At 36.9% G+C, this 20750-nt stretch overlaps 1 protein-coding gene across 13 annotated transcripts in view; it reads right to left on the bottom strand.

Annotated features, from left to right (window-relative positions):
- Positions 1–4654: 4654 nt before the first annotated feature.
- Positions 4655–20750, bottom strand: part of MIA2 (MIA SH3 domain ER export factor 2) — a 114119-nt gene continuing 98023 nt past the window's right edge. For 9 of the 13 annotated variants that reach the window (XM_032622249.1, XM_032622253.1, XM_032622255.1 and 6 more), the window contains 4 exons: positions 12415–12537; positions 7215–7273; positions 6323–6557; positions 4655–5219 (listed from right to left, as the gene is read on the bottom strand). In XM_032622249.1, the coding sequence (XP_032478140.1) occupies positions 5053–5219; positions 6323–6557; positions 7215–7273; positions 12415–12537 (584 nt within the window). In that variant the 3' untranslated portion in view covers positions 4655–5052. The remainder of the gene's footprint in view (positions 5220–6322; positions 6558–7214; positions 7274–12414; positions 12538–20750) is intronic. The other 4 variants (XM_032622250.1, XM_032622252.1, XM_032622254.1 and 1 more) reach the window with 1 other exon arrangement.

Genomic DNA, 20750 nt, shown 5'->3' with positions numbered 1-20750 from the left:
AAGCATTCTTTCTTGAAATGTCCAAGCCTATTGCATATCAGTCCAAAATAATGCTCCGTTCAATATCTTGAATGTTGCCTTATCCCTTTAACTATCCCTTCAGATGCTGTCCTGATGTTATCAGGGGCTGGGAGTCAGTCTGCCTGATAGAACCTGAAGCTGGGCTCAGAGCCAGTCCATATACTATGTATAGAACCAAGGTATGAGTGTGAAAACAGGGAGATTAGCTGAAAATCTGTATACAGATAACTAATAGTTGCTACCGCCATTCCCCTGACACAACCCCAAGCACAAGGTAGTAAGCCAAGATTTGGCTCCAGCTAAAATAATGTATAGATATTCCCTAAAGATACTAAACTGTCTGGAACAAGCAAAAGCGTCTAGTGTGAATGGCGGTGTCCTAGATGAAGCCCTTCTAATTCTGGTATCTGGAGGGCCTACACACAGTCAGCCAGATCCCTATCTGCTCATCCTAAGACAAAGCTCGTCAGTCACAGATGCCCTGTCTCCACTCCTGCCTGCCTCCACACAAAGATCTCCCAGTCTGAATCCTCACTCAAGAAAGAGATCTAACAAGAAAACCGTCTTTCTTACATACAAAAAGGTTTAAACTACAATCAGCTGATCAGTTCATCTTTATTAAACGTGGACGACTTTATGAGGCATATAAGGAGAGAAAGGCCAAGATAAGCAAACAAAATTATTAACGTCAGAGAAAACGGATAATTCAGAAGAGCGCTTTTAGAAACCTCTAATTTACTATGGAGAAATTCAAGGTATTAGATCCTTACAAAAAAGACAGAATCTAAGAAAAAGGAAAGAGGTATAATAAAAAATGCTCTTAAAGATTAAACATCATTGATGGAAACAAAAATTTTAAATGAGTGGAATGCACAGTTAAGAAAATTTTCCAGAACAAAAAAAAAGGAAAGAGAGAGAGGAAAATTATGAGAGAAAAGGAATTTACCAAAGATAAAGAATTTTCCAGGGTTTTAGGATGTGAGACATGAGTCTTCAGAGTTTACGTGCCTAACAATGTGGGAGCCAGGAGTGCACAAGTCAAATATGCCCCCAGGAGAGAGATTGCTGTGAGGAGTCTAGTTAGCTGACAGCCTCTGGCCAATGCAGCTTCAGCATTCATGCCAAGACCAGGTCCTCCCTGGTGTCTGCTTCTGGCAAGGAAGAACACGCAGGGGTACTAGAGCAGACCATTCCTACCCAATGAGGAACCCTTCTAATAGGCCGTCTCTGCCCTGGGGACTGCCACTGCCCCAGCTCGGGCTTTCTCGGAGCGGCACTGTCATCTGAGGCTCTTCCTACCCAACCTTCCTTCCTGCCCTTCTCTCTTTTCACAGATGTCGATCTGAACCACAGTTTGAAGGTTTTCTCCACCTCATTCTGCATTCTCACCCCTTAATCCTTCACAGGTGTTCTCCCTAAATAAATCTCTTTATGTCTAATTACATCTTAGAATCTGCTTCTCAGAGGACCCGAACACAAAAATGAGTGAAAAAAGTCTCACTTGTAGATGCATCAAACTGTGATTTTTTAGAATACCAAGGATAAAGAAAAAAATCCTAAAAGTTTCCACAGGAAAAAGGTCACCAACAAAGAGAGAAGAATCAAATTCCCTTCAAACTTCTCATCAGCAACAACAGATATTACAATATACTGATGCTAATTAACTGATATTAAAAGAACAATACATTCAAAATTCTGACACAGAATTCTATACCCATATAAACTAACCCCAAAAAAGGGGTTGGAGGGCTGAATTTTCAGACATGCAAGGATTCACAAATTTTACATTCCCTACATCCTTTCCTAGGAAATTACTTGTGAACTCCAGCAAAACAAAAGACTTAAATTTAAAAAACGGCAAGATAGAGGGTTTATAAAACGGGAGCAACCCCAAGAAATCAGTTAAAACGCAGGCTCTATTCCCAGGCCTAGAGAGCACCAGTGTGGTTTGCAGCAGGAGGACAAAAGCCTGCAAAATAAAAGTCTTTAACAAATGCATATGGAATAATATATCCAACAGAAAAGATATGAAAGGGAATTTTTTTAATTAGGGTATGATAATGGCAAATAATATGAGGGGGAAAAAAACTACATTAGGAAAGTGGGCAGGGGGATTGTATTCTTGGCCCAAGTATAAAACTAACCAAAATATGTCATTATTTTAGGATATTATTGGTAAACGGGGGAAGAGAGAATAGGTAAGAAAAAATTACTCATTTGACCCTGATGTTTAAAAAACAGGCTCTTCAGAGTGGCCCAGAAATTATGATACTGGCATTCATAGAGAAGGAAATGCAAACTTTGTACAGTTGACCCTTAAACAATGTGGGTGGCAGGGGTGGGGGGCAGTTAAGGGTGCCGACCTTCCATGCAGTTGAAAATCTATGTATAACCTATAGTCAGCACTCCTTATCCGCAGTTCCTCCATATTCAAGGTTCCTCCATATCCGAGGTTCTGCATCTGCAAATTGCAACCAGCCATGGATTGTGTAATACCGTAGTATTTACTATTAAAAAACATCTGGGTATAAGTGGACCTGCACAGTTCAAACCTATGTTGTTCAAGGGTTAACTGTATATGATTTGGCCTGCTGGTGAACAACATTTAATGATGATAATGTTATAAATGCTACTTACGATTTTCAAATTTTATTTTATTTTTTGAAAGATTTATTTATTATTTATTTATTTATTTTTGGCTGCGTCAGATCTTACTTGCAGCACACGGGACCTTCATTGAGGCATGCAGATCTTTCATTGCAGCGCGCAGTCTTCTCTCTAGTTGTGGCGTGCAGGTTTTCTCTTCTCTGGTTGTGGCGCACAGGCTCCAGGGCGCGTGGGCTCTGTAGTTTGAGGCACTCGGGCTCTCTAGTTGAGGCGCACGAGCTCAGTAGTTGCAGTGCGTGGGCTTATTTGCCCCACAGCATGTGGGATCCTAGTTTCCTGACCAAGGATCGAACTGGCGTCCCCTGTATTGCAAGGCAGATTCTTTACCACTGGACCACCAGAGAAGTCCCTGATTTTCAAATTTTAGATCAACTGTGCGCCACGTACAGAAAGTAGGTTATGCTTGTAAATCAACTATACTTCAGTTTAAAAAAAAAAAGAAGACAGGTTATGCTTGTAGGCATAATATAATTATTAGCAACCTTGAAAATATAAATGTATAGCTAAGAGAAAATAGGATTTTGGCCAGGGTAGGGGAAGAAGGGAAGTGGAATAAAGAGAAGGGATACTAATAGGGTTTAAATATATTAAAAATTACAAAGGCAACAATAGAAAACTTTAATTTGGATAAACATCAAACATGAAGAGGAAAGGAAAATGTGGATGGTAATAATACAAGTGCATTAAGTCCCAATTTTTCATCTCAAGGAATCAATATACAAACTGATAAATTTAATAAATTAAGTTGATAAATCAGAGATTAGAGGTATAAGATATCTTCTAAAATTCTAAAATCATCAGAATTGAAAAGGAAAATAAGAATTAAAAAGAGAAACTGACTAGGATGTATAAATGGGGATAAAGAGTAAATAGAGAAAACTTGCTATTCATTCTAAAATACTATCATTTGATTTATTCCCATTTGTTTATATTACTTTAATAAAATATACTTTAAAACTAATTATGTTCCTTTATTCTGGAATCCCAAAGTATTTTAGACCAGTCAGCCCATATCAAGTCTTCTTGCCTTCCACCATGCTCTCATCCAATGCTCTCCTTGCCTCCTCTACGATTCTGCCTCTCAGTTTATTACCACTCTCTCTACTAATGTTTGTTTGCCTTCCCCTCTCTCCTTCTCTTCTGTCTTAACCCAAGACAAGTCTCCCCTATCCCAGGGCAAACAAAAAAATTTTACTTGATTGGAGCATTCTACATCACTCCTCTTTCATTGCTCTTCTTTCTTTCACTTTCCAACTTGAAAAAATAGTCTATTTCCCCCTGAAATCTGGCTTTTAACACCAAATGTAATGATGTTTTTATAATCCTCATTCTACTCGTTATTTTACCCAGGCATTTCACACAGATCCTTTCTTTTTAGCCTTTTTTCTAAGCCTATTTAGCCAATTTTCTGTACATAAATAGTATAATATTTATTACCTATACTTAATTGCCTTTCCTTTCATAATCATACTAATGTGCCAGATGACTAATAATAGAACACAAACATGAGTTAGAGAGACATTCTAAAGATACTGAGTCCAAAGCTCAAAATGACACACTGCCTCAATACAGTTACCTTATAGTAAATCTCAACATTCCCCACTAAAAACAGTAAATATCTTACAAATGAAGAGAAAAACAAGAAGAAAAAGAAAACGGCATAGGAAATCAGTGAATGAACTAAGAAGATTCAAATTCTGAAATTTGCCATTAGACAATATCCTGGTTTTCTTTAAAATACAGTGAACTTTGACTTTTAAGAGTATTAATTTGTTGCTTTGGGTCGTTCATGTCTATTTGCAAGAAAGAGAACACATTTTTGGTTAAGATAACTGAATGGGAAAGACCTATATAAAGCATTAGTTTTGAGCCTCAAAGCTATCGGCAGAAGTAAAGAAACTAACTAATGGAGCCATATTTATAAAAAAAACTAGCTGATTTTATTATTATCAATGCCAAACAAGTCTTTAAATCAATTAATATTTATTTAATTAAGCATAAAGTTACTTTCACATTTGTCTACAACCATAGTAAATACAGTTCTTGGAATAAAGACACAGCCTTTGGAGTTCAAATTATCCCCAACTGCAAGATTACATATATAAAACTCTCATTATTGTTTATGTGATAGTGGATGTGTTAAATTAAAATAATTATACTATCTAGAATAAAATAAGATGGAAATAATTTACTCATAAGATTCATATTTAAATCATCTTTATTTACAAAATACTATCCTGAGAATTATAATTCCAATAAGCTTCAATTTGAGCAAAAATATAATCACTTAAGTAACAGCAGTTACTTAAACTGAAAATGAGAGAGAAGTCAAAATTACTTTTGAGGAAAGACCCAACAATATTGTCAAGTTTCTTGCTGTGGTTCTGGATGTTCAGTAGTAGGCTCATTTGAGGGTGGAATCAGCCCTGATGGGAACTCACTTCTACTTTCAGGATGCGGGGGTGGAGGGAAAAATCCAGCTCTTGGGGGAAGATAATGAGGAAAACCTCTTGGTGGATAGACATTTCTCACTGTTCAAAGAGATTGGTAAAAGACATTTTTTAACTTTCAGCACCTGTACTGCAGCCCCAGTACTGCAGCCCCAGTAAATCATTAGCTTATAACTGCTAGTACCTATCTTTATTTTCAAAAGTTGACACCAGAATAATTACCTGATCTAACAAATGAATTTTTACAACATTGAGCAACACATATTCTCTTCAACTACATGCGATTAAAGGGAATGTCATTAATCTAGGTGCAACTTTTTTGTCCTATGAAAATCTAACATCTTAACACTTTTTGAAAAGGAGAACAATTATTTCAAAATCTAGTAAAACTTACTCTAAAAAAAGCTTTCATGTAATATAATTTTCACGAGACTTAAAACTCAAGTCTAATTTGATACTATCCTAAAATATTTCCAGTTATGTCAAAAACTGTCTTTAAATTTCCCAATTAAAATTCATTTTAATTCACCTTAAACTTTAAAAATAGAGGCGGAATGAGGGAAGGAATGACTATATTAGGCAAATGATAGGCTTTTTCCTAGTGCTTGGTAACCCTGTACTTATTCTGCTGAAACCTATAGTTCTAAATGGCAATGCATAGACATAAAAGCACTATTCCGTTTTTCGTATGTGAGGCTATAAGGAATTTCAATAAATTCAACAATTAGTCCAAACACGATAAACACATTTTAGGTTTTAAACAAATAAGACTGCATGGGAGCTACTTATGAAAAAAGATTTAAAAAAATACTTTATCCAGTGATTTTAATGCAAAAATATAAATTGAAATTACTTTTACTAATTGACAGAGTACCCAATTTCTATCAAATAAGATATAAACAATTTTAGTCTTAACATAAGACTGCTGCAAAGAGCCAATGATTTTCTTGATTACTGAATCATAGAAATAATTCCACATTATTAAGACGAATCAAGTTGAAGCCTCATTATTGATGAGGCCTCATTACTGATGGCTGGCTATCTTCCCAATCTGGAAAAGTAACGGCACACTCACAGAAGCTGAGAAAAATTTTCCTCCACTGTATTACTACATGAATAGAAAGTAAAATTAATATTTCTGATCTACTCTATAAGACATATTAAGCTTAAAAAAAAAAGCATACTTGCAAATAGAGGAGGTGCTGGGCCAGGGAAATCCCTTGGTGGAAAATAATCGCGGGAAGCGCCGTACATGCTCCCTGGAGGAGGTGGAGGAAAAGGAGGACCCCTTCTAATGAAAGGGCCCCTTGTACCCATTGGAAACAATGGGCCTCTGATTGGAGGGTGAGGTGGAGGAACCAAGCCAGGGCCAGGTGCTTCATTTTCAATGGGATGAGATGAATCAGGCACGTTTAAATTCTACAGCAAATTGACAAATGGCAGTCATTAAACAACAGCAAAATTTGCAATAGTTTTCCTGAAAAGCTTAGGCTTAGAAGAAAGCATCTAGGCACCTAGGCAGAAAGCAGTCTATGATATCCTAAAAGGCTCCAGAGAAATATTCGGTTTTCTACATCAGATGAATTTTAGCTATCATGAATATTTTATTAACTCAACAGAAAACAGTTTTAACCAACAAAGTAATAATCTGGCTAAAGATAAAACATAAGAATAGTCCAAGAGTACCAAAATATACATTTCTTTTATCAAGCATATACTGAGAAAAAGAGATGATGCTTATGTTAATATTTCCAAGGTGACCAAAAACCAAGACTGTAAGCGCAGTAAACAGAAAACATACTTTAAAACATTAAAATAAAAATCCAAGGGGGAAAATTCAAGTTCTTGTTTAACTATATAAACTAAATCAAACCTCAAGTCTGTACCTTGTACTTTATCACCATAGGGTACAATCCAGAAAGGAAATAGCTATAATGTTAAGTACGAAGTATATTTGTGGAAAAGAAAAAAGCAGCTTTTAATCAAAAACTAGATGGCTAGCTAAATTTCTATTCTAGTAAACCAAGAGATTAAAGATCCTGAATACATGGATAAAATTCCACTTTCAATACTTACTCCAAGATCATCTTTGCTATCATTTCTACTGGATTCCATTTCTGAAGACACTGGCCCATCTAGACATAAAAGTTAAACCGTGAAAACACATGATTTATCGCTCCATTCTTAGATCAAGAGATCACAAAGGACACTGACAACCAGCTTGACACCAGCATCCTGTATTAGGGCCACAAGAACAGCTTGAGGTCCCTGGAAATTTTGGCAGACTCACGAGTTCTGCAAAGGCATGTGACTGTGGTTTCCCTATCCTGTGCCTAGGCAATCCTGAAAGGAGCATCATTAAGGAAGCTTCCAGGAGGTAGCATCCCTCTCCCTCCCACCTTCCTTCATATTTCTCCTGCCTTCCTTGTTTCCTTTCTTCCTTCATTTTCCTCCCGCCTTACTTCTTTCCTTTCCTTTCTTCCTCCCTTCTTCCCTCTCATCTTTCCTTCCTTATTCCTCCATCATGTAACACAGACTAACAATTGGATTAGCCACTGTTTCAAAATAAATGTTTCTGGACTTTATCATCAAGAACTGCTCAGGCTCTAAGAACAGAAATTCAAATAACCCTCTCTCTGACCACGACCACCTACCTCTCCTAGCCTTCTCATTTAGTTACTCCCACTATACCTGTCCTTGGATTTCACTGAAGCTTCCAGTCCTCTGATCTCTCAGTTTCCTCCTTTCTTCATTTCCTTCCCTAATTAACAGACTTCAAACTCCATCACTAACAGCCCGTCACTAGTGTCCTTATCCTATTGGCCATTTTTCACATGTGCTTGACAACATTCAGCCCTGGATTAATTCAACTCTCTACTTCCACTCTGCCTATACCTGAGCCACTTAGCACTTGTGGGGGGTAAACTACACCACAGAGCCATGTAGACTGTCTCCACTCCAGGCTGGCAGACCTCCAGCCATATTTCCAGCTGCCTATTGCCTAGCCTTCCTTCTGCATCTTCTAAGCCAGTTTTCCCTTCAATTTGAAACCTCCATTCTCCTCAAACCTACTACACCAGTCACTTAGAAACTCCCTTAACTTTTTGTAGTCAAACATATCAATGTATCAGCCACTATATTCCTATGATCTTACTTCCTATTATCATGGGAAAGGATTCTTCTAGACAATCTAAGACCCTGATTCTGTACTGAGTCGCCCTCCTCCAGCTTCCCCAGGGATCTTCCTCTCTCTGTTGCCTCCCTCCACCCTTTCGGCTAGACCCATCCTATCAGCAGGTCTCTCCCAACTACTATTTTAAAATAAGACAGAAAAAGAGAAGCACCCCCTTACAGCTAGCTCTCCCCTTCACAGTGAAAAACTGTTCTATATATATTATTCAGAATGCCTCCCATTTTGTCCTCACCGTAGTGCAATCTAGGTGCAACATCCACTGCTCCACTGAAGTTACCTCCCCCAAGATAGAAAAGTCTCTTTTTTTGCTAAATTAAAATAGAACTTTTAGTCCTCATTTAATTTGTTTGTTTGTTTGTTTGCTCTACGCGGGCCTCTCACTGTTGTGGCCTCTCCTGTTGCGGAGCACAGGCTCCGGACGTGCAGGCTCAGCGGCCATGGCTCACGGGCCCAGCCGCTCCGCGGCATGTGGGATCTTCCCGGACCGGGGCACGAACCCGTGTCCCCTGCATCGGCAGGTGGACTCTCAACCACTGCGCCACCAGGGAAGCCCCCTCATTTAATTTTATTTCTCACCATCGTTGACTACTCCCTCCCTCTTTAAGTCCTCTCAGCCTTCAACTACTGGGATGGCACCCTCTCTACCTCTCCTTTCTAGCTGCTCCTTCTCAGTCCCCTCGGTGAGCTCCACTACTCCTCAGTGGTGTCTCCTCAGAGTTCCACCCTCAGCCCTACTCTCTTCTCATTCTTGCCTTGAGAAATCTCATCCACTCCTACAGCTTTAATTTGATGTATATCACTACAGACTTCCAGATGTATAATTCAGATCTAGATATTTCCCCCAGGACTTCAGAGCTTGAAATGCCTACTTGAATAGTAGTGCAGGTGTATCACAGGTGCAGCTAAGTCTGTAAGTTCAAAATGTAACTTATAATCTTTCCTGTCAAATGTTCTGCTGCTCCTTGTTCCTTGTCTCCGAACAATGAATGGTCCAAGTGCCCTAGCCAAGAACCTGAGCATCAGCCAAGACTCCTCCTCCTCCCTCACTACCACATGCCTTCAATCTTAAGTCCTCCCAATTCTATCTTTTCTGTGTCTGTTCACATCTATCTGCTCTGCTAAGTCACCACCATCAACCCTGTAGACTTGTCACAGTCCCCTAAAAAGTTACCCTCCTGGGCTTCCCTGGTGGTGCAGTGGTTGAGAGTCCGCCTGCCGATGCAGGGGACACGGGTTCGTTCCCCGGTCCGGGAGGATCCTGCATGCCGCAGAGCGGCTGGGCCCGTGAGCCATGGCCGCTGAGCCTGCGCGTCCGGAGCCTGTGGTCCGCAACGGGAGAGGCCACAGCAGTGAGAGGCCCGCGTGCCGAGCAAAAAAAAAAAAAAAAAGTTACCCTCCTTCCAACCTTTAACCGCACCCTCCAATCTATTCCCCATAATGTAACCAGAGCAATTTCTCTAAATGCAGATCTGATCTGATTATTTCTCTGTTTAAAGTCCTTTAATGTGTTCCTATTATCCTGCAAATAAGTCCAATATTTCTGAACAGGTTTGCAGGTCCTTGAAAACTTTATGCACTGCTTACCTCTTCACTACTTGTTTCAATATTTCCTGACGTGCACCTTCCACTCCATGTTGCAGCCATAATTTAAGAGGCATTCTTAATTCTAAGTCTTTAAAGATGCTATTCTTTTCTCCCAAAACATTATCAACATCACTTTGGCCCAGCTAATTTCTCCTTTAATTCTCAGCTTATACGTCACTTCCTCCAAAAAGATTTTCTTGACAATCCCACATTCAAAATACCGCCACCTAGGGCTTCCCTGGTGGTGCAGCGGTTGAGAATCCGCCTGCCAATGCAGGAGACATGGGTTCAATCCCTGGTCTGGGAAGATCCCACATGCCGCGGAGCAACTAAGCCCGTGTGCCACAACTACTGAGCCTGTGCTCTAGAGTCCGTGAGCCACAACTACTGAGCCTACGTGCCACAACTACTGAAGCCCACACGCCTAGAGCCCACGCTCTGCAACAAGAAGCCACCACAATGAGAAGCCCACACACTGCAACGAAAAGTAGCCCCCGCTCGCGCAACTAGAGAAAAGCCCGTGTGCAGCAGCGAAGACCCAACACAGCCAAAAAATAAATAAAATAAATTTACAAAAAAAGAAAAATACCACTACCTCCCATCTGGGTTACTGGCTAGTGGCCCATATGCTCCCATAACATTTTGCACTCATTACTTTTGTCACTATATAGTGCAACTGCCTACAGACCTTTACTAGACCTCAAGGTATAAGGAATGCTGACCTATTCACCACTGAAATATAGCAGCTACCATACTGCCTATCATACAGTAAGCATTCTATAGGTATTTAGTGCATCAATGGCAGGGTTGGTGCACTAAATTGATCCACTACCCTCTCATTTCAGTACAGGGATCAAGACAATGGCTCTGGAGTCATACAGACATGGGATCAAATCCTGGCTCTAATACCTCCTACCTGAGACCGTGAGCACCTTTTTGAGCTTTGGTTTCTTCATCTGTAAAATCAGAATAATAGCATCTACTTTATAGGTTCATTGTGAAGATTAAATGAGATAATTCATTTCATTCAATAAACATTTACTGAGCACTAGTGCTAAGTTAATGTATCAACCTATCTCTCACCACTCTCCTTCATGTAAATACCATAAATTGATAAACCAATAATAACATATACAGAAATTTTTCTATTTACAAAATACTTCCACACACATTAACTCATTTAACCCTCTTAAGATCTTGTATCAGGGGATTAATAGCTCAGTTTTACAGCCATTCTCCATCAATAACTCATGCTCTTTTGTTTTTGCTTATACTGTTCATTATTACTAGCACAGACCCTTACCTCTTAACTAATTTTTCAAATTCCCTCAAAAGCAGCTCAGATGCCACCTCCTTCATGGAGTTTTCCTTTATCCTTCAACTATATGGGAGCTCTCCCTTTCTGTGAACATAACATATTCTCTCATAGGACTTACTATTCTAACCAGTATTAGTTAAGCATATATATTTGTCCTTCTCTCCTATTTAATTATTAGCTTCTTACAGCTAAAAACTATACTTTACTGTAATTATATTACCTACCACGTCATGCAGGCTACCTTCCAAACAGAAAGCACTTTAAAATTATTTGCTAAATTGGATACTGTTCTATTACAAAAAAAAATGGACATGTGAAAAATTTTAAATAGCATTAGTTTAGAAACAGATGTTCAATCATACATGTACTTTCATTCCATTAAGCTTGAATTAACGAGGGAAAACAATTTCAAAAGCCAAACAATTAGAAATAATTAACTTAATTATAATAACAGAAAAACAGGCCACAGGTCTGCTTTTTTGCCTTATTATTCAGAGAAGAATGAGTTTCTAAAATAATACATGTTTCAACTGGATAAATGCCTCCCCTAAAATATATACCCTTTCCTGAAGAAACCTTCAACTCATAAATTTTAATTTTCCACTTACTTTTAATCTTTTTATTTCCTTAATGTTATGTACTTCTAATAGATTCACTGGATATATATATTTCCCAACTTCAATGGGTTGCTGTGAAGTGGTTTAAGAAAAAGAGCCCCTGACAAATAGTTGATTGCTCAGTAAAATTTAAATCTACCTAAGCATGAAAGGTTTAAACAAGGTAATTGATTAACCCATCAACAGAGTATGCACTCAAATTATTTTTCTGGTAGACTGTAACATATCCATTCACACCAGCCTAATTTCCCTAATTACTAAACAGGATATATGTCAGTGGACTGGAAAAACTAGAAAATTAATCACGGAACACAGTAAAATTTACCATCTTGGGTTCATATAGTAAACTCATTACAGTGGTGCCCAAACCAACCACCAACATATGTGCAGACGCCATGGATGTGTACAAAATAACAAGAAACATAAAACCAGGAAGTTCTCAGGAAAGAGACTGTGGCCTTAAGAGCTAAGCAGAGATCACAATTATATTAGTCCTTTATGCAGCTTCCCATTCTTTAGTATGCCACCATTATTAAAAAACACATACACACAAGTATTTCTTACCCATTTTATCCAAAGATGGCATATAAAAACTTCTGAGTTCTGCTGGTCCAGAAAGTCTACCAGAATTAGAATAAAATCTGTCTTGCCTTTGTGGAGGAAGAACTGGATCAGGATACGGTTGGCCTAGAAAACACGTTTTTAAAATACCTTCATTACGATAAAAATAAATCGAGTTTCCTTAAGTTTCATATAATGAATGTAGATATTTTTCTTGCTTTCTAAAAGACTGACACAGGGACTTCCCTGGTGGTGTAATGGTTAAGAATCCGCCTGCCAATGCCCGGGACACGGGCTTGAGCCCTGGTCTGGGAAGATCCCACATGCCGCGGAGCAACTAAGCCCGTGAGCCACAACTACTGAGGCCTGCACGCCTAGAGCCCGTGCTCTGCAATGAGAGAAGCCACAGCAATGAGAAGCCCACGCACCGCAACCAAGAGTAGCCCCCACTCGCCACAACTAGAGAAAGCCAGCGTGCAGCAACAAGGACCCAACGCAGCCAAAAATAAATAAATTTTAAAATAAATAAAAGACTGACATATATTCTGGGTAGATAACAGTGGACAATTTTAGGAAAATTACACACTTTACTAAAGGCAATAACTTTGCTTTTGCAGTAAACACAAGTATAAATGCTACCCTGGAGTTTGATAGATTCCATTACTATGTGTAAATTAGAATACATGAATAGAATTTAGTTACATATATTAACTTTCAATTTTAATAACAGTGGAAGGAAGCAGATACATCAATATATCAAAAAAGGCTTTGAGAAGCTAGCTACTAGCAAAGAAAGAAAAAACAGAATATGCTGTAAACATAGCAAGAAATTTAGCAGAACTGACAACGATAAAAGAAATGGTCACCAAAGCAGAAAGAGTTATCATTGAGGTCATCAAGTAATCAAATTTTCAGTAACTTCAACATTTTGGAATTTAGCATCCCTCCAAGACTAAAGGGAAAGATCTCTGACTCAAAAGAGGAATGGAAGGTTCACAATACTCAGATTAAGGATATCTGGAGAGACACAAATTTAGGCACAGACTCTGAGGTGCTTCTACAGCCAGCCTCCTTTGTCATTTACAATGACAAAATGGTAATAATTCATGGGTCTTTGTGGAACTCATCATTCTTGAAAAAATATAGGTAGTCTATCTCATCTCCGATAGGTGATGGTAGACTTTGATAGATTAAGTAGGCATTTGCCAATCTCCAAAAATATGGCAAAGGACAAAGGGGATAAACTGTGTGACTCTCCCCCACCCTAATAGATACAGACAAATGGCCTCAAACTACCTTCCATGACTGTCTCAGGCTGTGGTTCATAATGTGAACTCCATACAATGTTGGATATGTCACTTGTCATCTGACTCAGCCACATGGGACCTTATTGACACATCTTTCCAACACAAAGCGAAGGATACCACCTGGCAACAACTAGAGTCAATGAAGAGAATTATATTTAATGAGCTCTCAAGGGTCAAGGGATGTGACTTAGAAGAGCAAGATCCAGATAGTCTTGAAGGCTCATTTCCTCCCCCTTTCAGAGCTGTCTCAATGGTCTGAATGAATTAGCCCAGTGGAAGAAAAGGCCAATAACAACCACTGAGATCTAAACTGAATTTTCCCTTTCTACTTTAAACATGGGATTAATTAAATGGCAGAGCTGGGCAAGGGGATAAGGATAAGATGGGGAAACCTGAAAACTTCCCAACTCTTTCTCAATCAGCTCTCAAGATACCATATCATTATTTTGCTTCTAAAATACATCCCCACAATATCAATAACCTCAGAAATACAAAATTTTGCTACAAGTATTCTATTTTATCAATCATATGTCCACATTGCCCTCCTCTGGGATAATTAAATCTACCAGCTCCTGTTATGTGCCAGGCATTAGTGATACAAAGTTGGTTTTGATACAGTCTGTGCCCTTACGGTGACAGAAACAAATAAATTAATGCCTTAAATAAAAGGGCATACAAATAATATGAGAGATGGCCTATCTAATTCTGATTAGAGGAGTCAGAAATGATATCACAGAGGAGGTAAAGCTTGCCCTGAAAGAAAAATAAGGAAGGATGAACAAGTAAACAATGGTATTCTGGTCAAATTCAAATACATATATACATGTATATGTACATGTACACACACACACACACACATTTAATGTAATAAGATAAAACTATGTAGAAAGCATATGACTAATCAAAGACTAAAATACAAATAAGGACATGAATGGTTCCCTTCTTTTTTGCCTTTTTACCTTTGTTTCCTACCACCCTTCTAAGAAAAGAGCTGATTAAAAAGAAATAATGGGAGAAGGAAAAGAATCAGAGAAAAAATGAATAAAAGAGTGGGAAGGAATGTACAGTGCATTGTGAAGCAATTTCGTAAACTAAAAATCAGAAAAAAATTCAAGATGTCTAGTTCAAACAAAAGTGTTATTCATCTCTTTTCATTCCAAAACAAGTCCTGGATTGCAATAGTTCTCTGGGTAACAATTTAATAATTTGGGGGTCTATCACATAACAAGAACATCAGCATGGTTGAGAAGAGAATTATAAAGATGGATAAAGGGTTTGAATTTTTTTTTAATTCAATACTGTTTGCTAATCAAGTACAATAAGCATCTTCACATAGAATGTGAAGAAATAGTTTAATTTAATGATTAAGGAATTTAAAAGGAATGGAAAGCAAAATTTCCAGGAAGTAGTTGATAAAAGCATTGATATGGATAGGTTATGGCTCTGGAATAAAGAGACCGATGGTACAGAGAAAATGTCTAAGAAACAGACCTATGCAAATATGGACATTTAAGATAAAAGTGATATTTCAAATTGATATACCAATATACAGTATTAAAACAACTGTCTATCCAATGGGGAAAAAAATAACTCCCCAACTAAACATTAAAACAAAAATAAAATCCAGACTAAAGGCTTAAAAATCAAAAGAAAATTTTAAATATCTAGAAGAAAACAGAGAATATTTTTTTAATCTAAAGATAAGTCTTAAAGAAAACAAAAATTCCATAAAAATAAATTAACTTACCTATAACAAAATTTGAAAACTGTTTTTTGATGTATAACAATAACATACATAATAATAAACTAAGAAAATATTTGCAAAATATAAAAGATTAGTATCCAAAGGATACTAAGAATTCCTATTAAGCAAGAGGGAAATGGATCAGGCAATTTACGAGAGGAAATACAAATGATCAATAAATATGAAAAGAGGCTCAAGCTTACTACTAATAAAAGAACTACAAAAAATAATCAAAGAAAGAAAAATGAGAAAACTTTTAATTCATGTGGCTGGAAATATTCAAAAAAGTTTTACATCAGGTATTGAAGAAATAGCTACTCTCAAATTCTTCACACATAACTACTCTTGAGGCCAAAGGGCAACATTTATTAAAACCGAAACTACACATATCTTACTTCCCAGCAATTTCATTAACTGGACTCATCTCTAAAGAACACATGTGTAAAACAAAAAGTGTTAATTGCAGCATTGTTAGTAATGGTGAAACACTGGAAACACCGTATATGTTCATCAGAGGAGACTGGATAAGACTGGATAAATATAATGTGGTATATTCATATATTTATTTATACAGCAACTAAAATAATAAACTTTATATTAAAATGGAAAGAATTCAAGAATATATGCTGATAAAAACTTGATAAAATAGAAAAATACTTTTTAAAAAAATCATATATAGACTGTAACTTTACACACATTAAACTCATGAGTGGTTGCCTCTGGGAAAGAAGGAACGTAATGACCTTCGGAAAGGAAACAGAATAGATTTCAACTGATATAGTGTGCTATTTAATTTTATGTTTTATGTACCCATTCTCTCTCTCCCCCCTCCCTCCCTCTCTCTCTCTCTCTCACACACACACACACACACACACACACACACACACACACACAGCTACACACACACACACACACATATATATATATGAAACATATTAATATGTAAATTCTGGGAGGTGATATACAGTATTTTGCTATATTATCTATGTTTTTGTTTCTTAATCTGTAAAATGGGAATAACACTCTTAAGATTCTTCAAATGATTAATATAAAGCACTTAACATAACATCTGGCACAAAGTAAGCACCCCAAAGTAACTGTAATGATAAATTAAATTTTTTATGATTATAAACTATATTAAAACATAGTATTGACTACTCTCTTTCAAATCTAGGACCATAAGCTTCAAGTAGATATTCAACATTGCCCTGTAATCATACCACATTTCACTGACATTTAAGCAGCTTCACTCTCCTAAATGGCTACTCTGTACCTTTTTCTCCCTCCAAATCTCTGACAATCCCCTCCTCTCCTATCCCAAGTTAATGATCTTGCACATCAAGAAACTTGATGCAGGGACTTCCCTGGTGGCGCAGTGGTTAAGAATCCGCCTGCCAATGCAGGGGACACGGGTTCAATCCCTGGACCAGGAAGATACCACATACCGCAGAGCAACTAAGCTCGTACGCCACAACTACTGAGCCCACGTGCCACAACTACTGAAGCCTATGCGGCTAGAGCCTGTGCTCCTCAACAAGAAAAGCCACCGCAGTGAGAAGGCCACGCACTGCAACGAACAGTAGCCCCCGCTGGCCACAACTAGAGAAAGCCCACATGCAACAATGAAGACCCAATGCAGCCAAAAATAAATAAGTTTATTTATTTATTTATTAAAAAAAAAGTACAAGGAGGGGAAGTGACATAATTCACCTTTAATGCATATCTCTCTACATTAAGTAGCACAAGATCTGCTGAGAATTAAGATTCTCATTCTTCTCTATTAATTCTCTATTCCTAGAAAAGGAGGCTGTGAGGCTAGATAGAGGAACAGAAGGACACTAAAGTCAGAGCACTGAAAGATCAAGAGGGGCACTGAGAGGTCAAGAATACCAAAGGGTGAAAAAATGATAAAAACTGAAACTTTTTTCATTAAAGTATCTGTGGTTTTCTTACTTTTTTTAAACTTAAAATTCTAACAAAATATTTACATGAACTTAGACACAATTACTACCTTTCTTGTTAGATTCATGAATATATTACTCTGATTAATACCCGCACTACATATTATTTGTAGATATAATTCTCAAGAATCAGTTAAAAGACTAAAAGCCAAGAATCCTGCAGATTCATACCCTGACAGTCAAAAAACTATCCTTTAAATTCTAGCATTACTTTTCTTATTTGAATTATTTGTTACTAGTATTGTTGAAACATAGTTACTAATTACAGTTTATAAAAAGCATAAGAATATTTTGATATGCATGCCTCTTAAAATGTATTAGTAACTACTAAATATGGGAGTTAAGAGATCGTATTTTAAGACTTTCTAAAAACTTGCTTAAATTATTACTCTTCAAGATTGCTTACTATGCACAGCTTTGTAAATAAGAGCAAGTACAAAGAAAACAAGGCAATTACTTAAGTGGAACTAAACAGAAAAATCATATATTCCTTTCTTCCAAAAGGTAATTTTTAAATCTAAGAAATTATGTTACCCCAATATATTTTTTAAAAGATAGTTATATAATAAGTGAAAACACATTATAAAAGTATAACCCCTCTGGGTAGACTGCATTCATGACCTCAATTCTTCACCCTTCCTTGTATCCTTGTCCTTAAGAGGTAGAATATATATCCTGCCCAATGGTTCCAAATTCTGTCATGTGACTTGCTTTGCCAATCAAATGTTAGCTACTGTGATTCAAAGAGAGGTTTTAAAAAGCACTTTCATGTGTTTGCTTTTCTACTCCTGAACTTCAACAGGATGAGAACCGCACAGAATAAAGTTCCACTTCTTACGGAATGAAACACTGAGCAAGGTAAGTCACACTGATTAATTTTTTGTTGCAGTCCAATATTTATTAAGAATTTATAATGGGCTTGTTATTTCCAGAACATTTTCCTGTTAAAATTCTAATTCTGATTACTTATGATATGTGAATATTAACTTATTTATATTATTTATCAAGAACTTTTTTTCTGCTTTAATTGTAAAGATTTCTATCTAAATTCATAAGATGAATAAAAATAATCAGAAAACTGTCCCTTAATCTGAATGCTGGTTTATGGGTGTGCTCAAATTGTGAAATAATCATCAGGTTAATATGCTTTAAAACACCTGCACTTTACTCTATGTGTACTGTATCCAGATAAGAAGGGTTTTTTTTAACTTTTGATTTTAAAATAAAGATTCCCAGAGAGCTGCAAAAATAATACAAAAAGTTCCTGCATACCCTTTACCCAGTTTCCCCAAATGTTTACATCTTTCACAAACATAGAGCAATATAATAACCAGGAAACTAACATTGGTCCTATGACTAACGTGTATAGTTCTTGCCATTTTATCACGTGTAGATTTGTGAAACCACCACCACACTCAAGATAACAGAACTATTCCATTACCAAAAAGATCTCTCCATGCTACCCTTTAGTCACATCCACTCTCCTCCCCCTTCCATCCCTAACTCATGGCATCCACTAATCTGTTTTCTAGTTCTATGATTTTGTCATTTCAAGGATGTTATATACATGAAATCATATAATATGTGACCTTCTGAAATTTTTCTTTTAGTCAACATAATGCCCTTGAGATCTATTCAAATTATTGCATGTATCAATAGTTCATTTCTAGCTTGATTCCACCAATGTCAGAGAACACACTATATGATTTCAATTCTTTTAAATTTGTTAAGGTTTGTTTCATGGCACAGGATATGATCAATGTTGGGAAATGTTCCCTTGGGGCGTGAAAAGCATGTCTATTCTGATGATGATTTATCTGATCCATAGTATTTTTGAGGATTTTTTTGGTGGTTGCTCTAGGTATTAACATAACTTATCACTGCTTACTGGTGTCAACATTTACCAATTTGATTAAATTGTAGCTTGACCTAGAACAGGAAATCTCCCAATAAGAATTTTTTAAGAACTGAAAAAGGTGTGTTCATCAATTAGGTTTAGAAAAGAATGTGTAAATAGTCTTTGGTTTTACTAACATTGCATATTACAATACGCTGTTTGGTCTACCAACTAGATTGAACATTATCTAACAAATTCAGCATTAACCATTAATACCTAACTAAATTTTCTTTTTTTTTTTCGGTACGTGGGCCTCTCACTGTTGTGGCCTCTCCCGTTTCAGAGCACGCACAGGCTCAGCGGCCATGGCTCGCGGGGCTAGCCGCTCCGCGGCATGTGGGATCTTCCTGGACCGGGGCACGAACCCGTGTCCCCTGCATCGGCAGGCGGACTCTCAACCACTGTGCCACCAGGGAAGCCCTACCTAACTAAATTTTCTACTACTCAGATAAACAGATTACACAGATCACTCAGTTCATCTCTCTCACTGTATATAAGGACTGAGGTCCAAAGAGATAAAACAAGTTTCAAAACACATAAAACGATTAAAAAGAGTGAAGATTAGAAACCAAATTTCTTAATTTCCAGTCCAAATACTTTTTCACCTGAACCATTCTTGCTCTACAACATGCACTCTAAATTATAAACACATAAAAGAATGTTAGATGAACATATACATTACACTGCAGAATTTTGGAAGAAAAGATGATTAAAACCTATATTGGTCTATTAAAAGATTGATTTGCAGCTAAAAATAGTGAAAATAAAATGTTGATCACTTGAAGAAACTAGATCTATACTGTTAACAAAACCTCTAAGTAATAAAAATATCTGAAATATAATATACAGGAAAAAGACAAGTTAGAGTATATCTTTTTTGACTATATAAGGTAAGAACATTCCCCCCACCCCGAAGTATTTAACAGTGCAAAAACAAATGATTCCTTGGAATTATAGCATCATTTAAAATTATTTCTGCTTACTCATCTTAAGTAAAGAAAAAATTTTTTAATTTTGGCCAGGTACTAACATGTTAAGGGAATATATGAATTTTACAAAGTATGCTTAATAGGACTAAATTACAGAAAATCTGAAACAACTACGGAGGCCACGTCATTCATAAATTTAGTTATCCTCGTTGTCATTATTTTTTAACACAAGTGTTTTAAACTAAAATATTTTAAAATTTAAGAAAAATCTTAAAGACACAATTATTACTGGAAAGCAGGACTCTTCATGAGTCCTGATAATTCAACATAATATAAAATGTAGGTAGGGGGAGATTAGATTATTGCCATCTCTTATTTTATGCAAGTCTACATTTTAGAGCTGAGAAAACAGTGAGAGATAAAAAGAAAAACTCAAGATTATACAAAAAATTAACATCAGTGTTACGATAAAAACCTAGGTCTCCTCCTTCCTTATTCAGT

This window comes from Phocoena sinus, chromosome 2, assembly GCF_008692025.1.
Source record: "Phocoena sinus isolate mPhoSin1 chromosome 2, mPhoSin1.pri, whole genome shotgun sequence".
Lineage (NCBI taxonomy): Eukaryota > Metazoa > Chordata > Mammalia > Artiodactyla > Phocoenidae > Phocoena > Phocoena sinus.
This window is presented reverse-complemented; position numbering and strand designations above follow the sequence as displayed.